The sequence below is a fragment of the Temnothorax americanus genome, unplaced genomic scaffold (genome assembly GCF_048541705.1).
Source record: "Temnothorax americanus isolate GAGA-0224 unplaced genomic scaffold, ASM4854170v1 Scaffold1, whole genome shotgun sequence".
Taxonomy (NCBI): domain Eukaryota; kingdom Metazoa; phylum Arthropoda; class Insecta; order Hymenoptera; family Formicidae; genus Temnothorax; species Temnothorax americanus.
Genome location: NW_027509230.1, coordinates 4,171,169 through 4,180,241, shown reverse-complemented (window position 1 = coordinate 4,180,241; position 9,073 = coordinate 4,171,169). Strand labels below are relative to the sequence as shown.

The following is a 9,073-nucleotide window of genomic DNA, read 5'->3' as shown; positions in this document are numbered from 1 at the left end:
GCGATAAATCACACGACAATTCCGGCACAGCGTTCAAAGCACGACACGAGATAAATGAAGGCCACGCGAGTGGCCAGACATGGCGGAACGAACGACTATCTGCACCCGCGAATATCACAGAGCAACTGCAAATCGTTTACAATTGCCGTACGTACCTTCGGCCCGACGTTCTCCGTCTCCGTTTCGACGTTTCGAGCGAGCGATTTGCGCGACGCGTTCATTTCGACAAAAAACACTTGATACGTAAATTGTTGAACACACACGCACGGCGCGCGGTACTCGCGTAGCGCGTATTCCCGCGGCCCGCGAAACGAGGAAGCAGGAATACCAATCACTGAAACGAGCTCGTTCAGAAAACAGCACGAAGCACGCAGTGGACGGGACTGACGAGCGCGCACGGAGCACAAGTGCACTTCCTACCTGTGCGAACGTCCTCGGGAGAATGACAACTGATTGACTTACGCAGGTAACACTACCTCCGAGCGTTGACGGGAGCAAGTGGCGAGTCCGCTCATCGTCAGGGTGCCATTACATGGAGCGCGGAAACGCGGAAACGCGGAAGCGCGGAACAGAATAGTAACTAGTAACTAGATTCCGCGTTTCCGCGAGTTGAGTCCCGCACGTTTGAACGGAAAAGCGGAATCCGCTATTATCGTGTATGTACATACACGATATGTATGGCTGCGTTTCGATATTCACTGCCAGTACTTAACGCAGCCTATGTATGTACCCTGGCTTGCATATAAGATATACTTCATAATAACCATCAACATGATGTTTGGATCTATAATATTATACTGCCACTTTTATTAAATAATAAAGTAATCGAAGAGTATGTGTAAAAGCTTTTTTTCAATGTGATTAAACAGCTCCGAAATTTGATGGAGTATACTGTATCCGCGTTGACAACGGATTTTGACGCGTTCGTTCCGCGAGTTTGTTTCTCCTTATATTACATGGAGCACAATTTGCGCGGAAAAGCGGAACAGTATAGTGACAAATAGACATTTGTATTCATTTCTTAAAATTGTGTTCACTTAATTCATTGCAATTTCTATTAATATGCTTATCTTTTCAGCTTATCTATTGAATACAAGCATTTTAATCAATAAATACCGTTAAAAATTAATATTTTATAATTCTCCGTTCCGCTTTTCCGCTCAAAATATGCTCCATGTAATATTAAGGCATTCAAAACAGACGGAACGGATCGACGGGAATCTAGTAAATTTTGTCTTCCGCGCTTCCGCGTTTCCGCGTTTCCGCGTTTCCGCGCTCCATGTAATGGCACCCTCAGAAACAACGCCGAAAACACGCCGATGTCGCCGATTTTCAAGTTCAACGGTCGCGCCGTGCGCCGTGCGCCGCTAGTGGCGAACTGTGCGGTGCCTAGTACGCCGCCGCATCGAGCCGCCGCGCCGGCGGAACGTGATTGGCCAGATCTGGGGGCTCGACTCACGAGCCAATCGCGTTCGAGTCTCACCCTACTCTACCTTGCGGCGGCTCGGGTGGCAGTGGCGGCGGCAGCGGCGCTGGCGGCGCAGCGGCGCAAGGCGCAAGTAATACGTGACACGTTCAACGGTCGGATCGCGCGAGACGTTGTCACTCGTGTAATTTGTAATTCTTTTCTCGCGAACGAAAAGAAATCCGGTTACGGAGTGTTGCAAAGTGAACGTACGCCGAATATTCCGTTCCTTCTTGTGCGTCGAGTGAAATGAGTGGGATGCTGTCGCTGGGCGAAATGGATATACCGAATGCCGTGCTCGACTCTGCTGTGATTTGGCGGATCTCCTTCTCCTGCAGTGCTCCGGCGATCGGTGAGTGAATTTTACATGAGAAATAAGTGTTTCGAAGCGCGATGTATCCGAATAGAATTATTGTCCCGCGCGTCACAGTGAGACGGTAACCTCGAAAGCGTCTTATTTTGCTTTCGTTTCGATTTCTACTTCGAATAAATGAATCGCGTGGAAGCTTGAAACTCTTGTTTACGCGTGGTGGGAATTAATAAGTCAAAAGAGTGATTGAAGAGAACGATCGCGCGTTTGGCGTGTTCTCACTTTGCCTGTCGCGATCGCAAACGAGCTTGCTTCGAGAAATGCGTATGAATATATATTGAATATATCAAGAGTGCGAACAAGCTGAAATGTGCATCCCCCGAATACAATTTCGTTTTTCGTTAAACAAAATAACAGGCACGTAATTCGCTCGTTCACATAATTCGTCACGTAAATTCAAATTTATTTGTACGCGTGCTTTTTTATTTTTCATCTCTACTTTACGGAAAATTAACGTAAATTGTGTCGTTTGTAAAAATTTCTTCGCGATCGTTCTCGCAGCGCGGTGATCGCGCATACCGTATAAAAGACGATGAACCGTCGCCGCCAAGATACTTAAACAATTATAAAACGTTCTCCGTGCGTTGCTTATTCCCCGAATATTTTATTCGTTTTGATTACAAAATTTTCCATAAACGAGACTACTGCATCGCATTTCGTGCTCTTCGCTCTTGCAGATTTATTAGCAAGGAAAAGAAAGAACGCGTGTTGTCAATTCGATCGCGGCGCTTTAAAATGGAATTATTGCAACAAAATTTTTTTTCTGATAGCTCACACGTGACAGTACGTTACAAAAACTCATAGCTGACGACACTTTAACATTAACTATAGATGGTATTTATTTTTTACAAGCGTCTAAAAAAATTTTGATGACGTTAATCACCATAATTAATTCGCTAAACGCAGTGTGCGATTTTAAAAGAAACGCATTTACTTTTTTTTCCTTTGCGACAAATTTTTAATCACATCGGCGAGGATTTTTTCGATACAGCTATGGATGACGATATATATTTAACCCTATCACGAATAATTCATAATGGCCTTTTGTACGTACACTTTTTACGTATATGATAATCTTACCTGATCGACGAGTCAAACGATATTTTCGAGATGGTATATATATTTCATTTAAATTTCCACTCATCGTTTTTCGACTCTATCATCTTTTACTTTCTTTCGTCGTAACATAATAAAATTCTGTTCAAGATTTCTCATGGAGATTTTTCCTTTGCATTGATTAAACAAATCAAATAAATAGAAGTGAAACAATTGAGTTGTAAAACAATGCAGCGTACTTATCCGCCGTATTTAATTAATTATGCATTTTATATATATATATATATATATATATATATATATATAAAAGTGATTTTAATCAAATTTTAATTTGAAAAAACTTTGATCGAATTCTGAATAACTTTAATCGATGATTAATCCAAGCAGAATCGTTCACGGTAAAATTTCTAGCTATAATGTAATTCATTATTTCTAATTTAATCTTACTTTCGAATAACAGAAGACAAATAATTCGATTTATGTTAACAAAATGCAGATATTATTGGATCAGTTGATCGATCGCTAATTAAGTTAATTAAATCCTAAATTGAAGCAATCCTGACAGTACTTCGTCGATGATCACATCAATAAATTTTCGTAAATCAATCGAATATAGTTCAAGCATATTTTCGCAGGATTGAGGGTTGAAGGGAAAGGAGAGTATGAACAATTATTAACGAATATGATCAATAAGATGACGGCGACGTTAAATTCTTGGAGTACGCGCGCGGTCTCGTTTCCATTCTATAATTGATTTTTATTTGTTTACTTTGAATTCTTCTATTCTTGCAGCTTTTTGCCTAACAATTCGTTGTTGCAAAATAAAATTTTATCTTTATTCCGAGCACTATTTTTAATTATTTCAAATCGCCGCAATTTCTCGGCTAAAATTACGTCATAAGCCTGCTTGCCGAGTTGAATGTGATTGGTTGGCTCCGCGGATAAAGAGCCAATCACACGTTCAATCGCTCTCAGCGAGCAAGTTAGCTGTTTTGCCGGCGGCCCGGCGCTTGCTTGCCGCTTGCGTTTTCCGTGTGTGTCACGACTTTAGGTTAAGATTGTTTAGAATCGAGACTATTCGCGAAGAAAGCGATTATCCGTATTATTTACAACGGTACGTAGAATGTGACAATCGTACTCATCTTTCGTTCACTAAAAATTATTAAAATTATCACGGCATGTAAATAACGTGACGATTTAAGTGCAACCATTCGCTCTTATCCGCTGCGTAATTTCTTTAACGTATTAAATGTCGTTTTTACATATGACAGATGAGCCGGAAGGAAGCATTGTCTCAGTTTATACAACAAATTCATGGACGACCTGTCGTCGTAAAATTGAACAGCGGTGTCGATTACAGAGGTAGATGTTTGCCCATAATGTTGACATATATCAACATTTATCTGTAATGGCTCATCTGCAATAGCAGTAAGGATAGATGCAATAAGACGTAAACAGTAAGCTATTGATCAACCACAGTCGATTATTCTTGAATTATAAAAATCCCGTAGTCAATAGCTTACTGCTTACGTTTTACCGCATACTCTTGCGGCTATTGTGGAAGAGCCGTAACATTGATGTATCAACATTCGCTAAGTTGTATATATTGGCCTAGTTTAAACCGATCTTTTGATACGCGTATCAAATAGTATATTTGAACCGATCAGCCAATAATCAAACTAATTTAGATCCAATTTCACCAACCACGGTTAGCTTAACCGACGGTTAATGTTAGCAGGATGGATTCGTTTCTATTGGTCAATCCTGTTAACTTTAACCGTCGGTTGAGCTAACCGTGGTTGGTGAAATTGGCCCTTTTACTAATTATTTACTATTTAATACGCGTATCAAGTGATTGGTGTAATGTAAACAAGGCTATTGAAAATTAAGACTTTCCCGATAGAATCAATTGTTTTTATCTGTATCGGTTGAATGTCTTTCTAATTCAATTAGTGAATACTACAAATTTTGAAAATTTTCAAGTTTTCTTTAAAAAGAAAAACGTTTGATATAGCCTAATGCAATGTAATATTTTCAGGTGTATTGGCTTGTATAGATGGTTACATGAATATCGCACTTGAACAAACAGAGGAGTACGTTAACGGACAATTAAAGGATAAATATGGGGATGCCTTTATACGGGGGAACAATGTTCTGTACATCAGTACGCAAAAGCGTAGGAATTAATCGTGATATATAAGTAAATAAAAACTAAATGTTTATTTAATAAGCATCTAAAAAAAAATTCATCTTTACATGTATCTTTAATTTATAACTTGTACTTCTAGCATATAATAATTCCAGATGAGACAATTTTTATACCGTATAATAAATGCGATGCTTCTATACGATGTCTTTTGCGAATAGCGAAAACTTAATACACTGCTACAAGATTTATTTTACTCATGGTTCGATACCGGCTCTTCATTTGACACGGTATCATTTGATTCGGTAATGATCGTATTTGCATTTTCATTTATTTGTAGTCGCATATTGTCTATCTGGGATAAATCCATCTCATCGTGGACCGTAAGATTACCGTCTTCGTTCAGAGTGTCCATATTCGCATCATCGGTCAACCTTGATCTCTTAGCTTCTTCCTCCTGCTCTTTCCGCTTTTGGAGTCTTCTTTGAATAGCCAGTTGCTTGTTTCTCTCAATTCTTCGTTTTACTTCGTCACTCAATTCGTTAGCAATAGTGGTATCTGTATGTACTTGTGAATTTTGCGTATCAGTGGATTGCATTAGAAGGTTGTCGAACGCATCCTCGGTTGAAGTGCTCGGAGCAGGAACGGAAGCTCGCGTTTCAGCCTGCTTTTGTTTTTGAATTTGTTCCGTTATCAACAAATCGAAGTCGTCCAGAGGAGCGCTTTCCCGTTGATCCTCGTCATCTTTATCCACGTCATCGTGGGTGATCAAATTATCATCCGATAAAATCATATCCAGCCGATATTTCTTGATAAACACTTGCAGATCTTTCTTCGTTCCCAGTTGCTCGACTCTCGTGAGAAAATCATCGAAATGGTACTTAGGAAACAATCGGTAGGACCAATGTTCCAATCTCTTCATGATTCTGTCAAGATCCGTTCTTTCGTGTCCCTTGCCGTTGAACTTGAAGCCTTCGAAGTACTTTTCGATGGTTTGGATACCATTCGGGCCTCTCAATCTCTCTGTATTAAGTTTGGGCATAGGATTTCTCGCTACGTGCGACTTGGATTTTGATGGATCGACTCTCCGCCCAGTTCCCGTCTCATTGTCGGAAGTCCCATCCCCCGCTTCCCCGTGGCTGTCACGCTCGTTGTTAGAGTCTTGATTCTCGTAATGCTCTATGATATCGTCGTCACCCTTGTAATCCGGAACATCCGCCATGATGGTATGAAGTGTCTATTGATTCAGTTTGACCACTGCTTCGGCAGATTCCTGAAAAAAATATTTACTCATTTAGAGATAATTGTAGTTATCGAACTGAGGAGACTCCTAGACTTGCAATATATTCTTTAAATTAGTGTTGTCCAAGATTCGTAATTCTGAATATTGAATAGAAGTGTGTTGGCGTTTATGTCTGTTGTCTTCCTTTTCCTACTTCCATTTAAGAAAAAGGAAAGCACCGGTACGTCGCGTCAGGCCGGCACCCAGAATTACAAATCTTGAACAGCACTGCTTTAAACAATTAACCTAATCTGACCCTAATTTTGGATGCATTGAGAATAGTGTACAAATTAATGAGAAAAATTAATAAGACCGTCTGAGAAAGGTTAACGTAGCTCTGACTAAGAGGGGACAGAAGTTTCGTGTAAAAAGAAATTGTATAACGATCAGTTTGAGACGATGATGGGAGCGATCCTATTCCAGAAGCTTGAAAAATAATAATTTTGGGCCAACGGTCTATCTATAATATCTTTTTTTATTACGACAAAATCGAGGCGAAAGGTACAGTTTCTCATATCGAGCTGTATCGAATCTAAAATGATTAAACGAATCTGAAATTACAGGTTAGGTGCTTACTTAAGGCGTTCAGAGACGCAGTCTCCTAAAACTCGCTGTCGTCCTGCGACTCACAGCTACCCTTCCCGTCCTCCATAAACTTGTCGAACTGCCCGTCCGACTTTTTCATCCGCTCCAAGACCGACACGAGTAGCTTCTTATTCAGCCGATCGGTCTGCGTTATCTCCCGCACGACGGACTCGCACTTCGGTTCGTCCTGCGCTCGTTCGTTCTGCAGCTTCTCCAACACGTTGCCGTCCCGCTCCATCGGGGTTCCAGGCATCTCTCCGGTTGTTGTCACAACAGACGCTGTTTGCGAAGTTGCGATTGTTGCGAATCGCGGACCTGTGATCTACAGCCGCGCGTGAAAAGTCCGTGAACGCGAAATACGAGGGCGTGTAAACGAAATATCGACGCGAAACGTCAAAATACTGCTAACCGACGTCAGTAGATCTGGTTCTTTATATCTGCACCTGCACCGATGTACACTCGTTGGATAAAAAAAAATGAAATAGATATCTGTTTGAAGTTTAGCGAAAGCGAGAAGGAAAGTTTCAAGTGCAGTTCAATGCAGTGTAAAAGAACATGCCGGATTATTGCCGGAAGATGACGAATCGATTAATCGACCTATCGCTCTTTCTTTGAAATTGATATCCCGTGTCGACTAGTCGATTGTGTTGCATCGTTCTTTTCTTTTTCTTTTTTAAATCACCGAAGCGTTATTGAAGAACAATCCTAGGGTAACTTCGACTAAATTTCGATTAACTCTTTGCCAACTGTGCGAGTTACTAACAATAAGCATTGAATACTGCAACATTTTTGCGATCCGCATCGCTCTTGAAAATTCCATTTCTCTTTCTCTTTTCTTTCTTTTTATATTACTTCTTCAAATTAATTAAGAGTAAAACAGATAGATTTACCTTTTCATGTTCATTTCTTAATTAATGTAGATTAACTTTAATAATACTTTTTATCTTTTTCGAATTATAAATTTACATCTAATTAATTAATTTAATTAATTAAAAAAAGATAAAAAGTAAATTATACCGAGATTAAGTTAATCTACATTAATAGAAATAGACATTAGTCATTTGTTATAATAGTAAAATAGATAATGAAACGGGTAGATCTACTTGAACGGTCGGTAAAGTGTTAATCGGCGATTAATTCAACCGACAATGTTTCTTAAGCAGCAAAAAATTGAATTATATATAATTCGGTGTCTCTAATTTAATCTTTTTAATCCAATTTCTATATACGTTAAACAATAAAAAATTAATAATTTCGTTTATATATGTTAACAATAATGAAAGAATATAAGTATTACTTGACAAATTAGCCGACAAATTAATCAGAGTTTGATCGAATCTTGATATTTTCTCGATGATTATATAGGTAAACCAATAAATTTTTATCAAAAGCAATTCATCAATCGAGACATTTTATTTAATTTTCAGAATATATGATTTTATTAATAAAAGCAAGCAACGTAACATTTTCATGTTCGACACTTTCGCACATACGTTTGACAATAGCGCGAAATTATCGAACTCAATCATTTCACTTTATAACTTTAAAATATATAGGAACGAAACGCGTGTTTCTAAAATCACTGTGCAAACTAATTTTATAGGGTTTTAGCTTATCAAATCATTATTTCTCTAATGTAAATATATGTTACTCACCTCTTATATCGAAACTACCAGCAAAATCGCAACGAGCAAGCGGAGAAACTTCCAGAGCGCACTCTGTTTACATGAACGGGCGGAACGCATTGACGGCGCATGCGGGGGGGTATTTTGTGTTACTCTTAGGGTTGATTTATAATAGCCGTAACCGTTGATTTAAGCCGTAATCTTTAAAAAATTGACTAATCACAGTCGAATGTGAGAAGAATAATCGACTGTGATTGGTCAATTTCTTAAAGATTACGGCTTAAATCAACGGTTACAGCTATTATAAACCAACCCTTAGGCCCAGTTCAACAGTGGCCAGTTAGCTTAACTAGTAGTTAACTTTTACTCTCCGTCTCTATCTAACCTTTGAGTTAAAAAGAGACAGAGAGTGAGAGTTAACTACTAGTTAAGCTAACTGGCCACTGTTGAACTGGGCCTTAACATCATTGTAGGCGCGTAATACAAATAGTTATTGAGATAAACAATGGCGCGGAATTGTCAACGGCGCGGTAATTGCTAACTC

At 39.2% G+C, this 9,073-nt stretch overlaps 3 protein-coding genes across 4 annotated transcripts in view; 2 read left to right on the top strand and 1 right to left on the bottom strand.

Annotated features, from left to right (window-relative positions):
• The first annotated feature begins 1,306 nt into the window (after nucleotides 1-1,306).
• Nucleotides 1,307-9,073, top strand: part of LOC143903741 (uncharacterized) — a 137,074-nt gene continuing 129,307 nt past the window's right edge. Inside the window, exon 1 of one of the 2 annotated variants that reach the window (XM_077417650.1) lies at nucleotides 1,307-1,817. The gene's annotated coding sequence lies outside the window, so the exon portion shown is untranslated. The remainder of the gene's footprint in view (nucleotides 1,818-9,073) is intronic. The other variant, XR_013258803.1, reaches the window with a different exon arrangement.
• Nucleotides 3,845-5,237, top strand: LOC143903812 (U6 snRNA-associated Sm-like protein LSm6). Its single transcript, XM_077417828.1, has 3 exons — nucleotides 3,845-4,005; nucleotides 4,163-4,253; nucleotides 4,930-5,237. The coding sequence occupies exons 2-3, from the start codon at nucleotides 4,163-4,165 to the stop codon at nucleotides 5,076-5,078; spliced, it is 240 nt and encodes a 79-aa protein (XP_077273954.1). The 5' UTR covers nucleotides 3,845-4,005; the 3' UTR covers nucleotides 5,079-5,237.
• Nucleotides 5,087-7,037, bottom strand: LOC143903580 (TIMELESS-interacting protein). The gene is made up of 2 exons (XM_077417315.1): nucleotides 6,896-7,037; nucleotides 5,087-6,310 (listed from the first exon to the last, which is right to left on the bottom strand). The coding sequence occupies exon 2, from the start codon at nucleotides 6,257-6,259 to the stop codon at nucleotides 5,291-5,293; it is 969 nt and encodes a 322-aa protein (XP_077273441.1). The 5' UTR covers nucleotides 6,260-6,310; nucleotides 6,896-7,037; the 3' UTR covers nucleotides 5,087-5,290.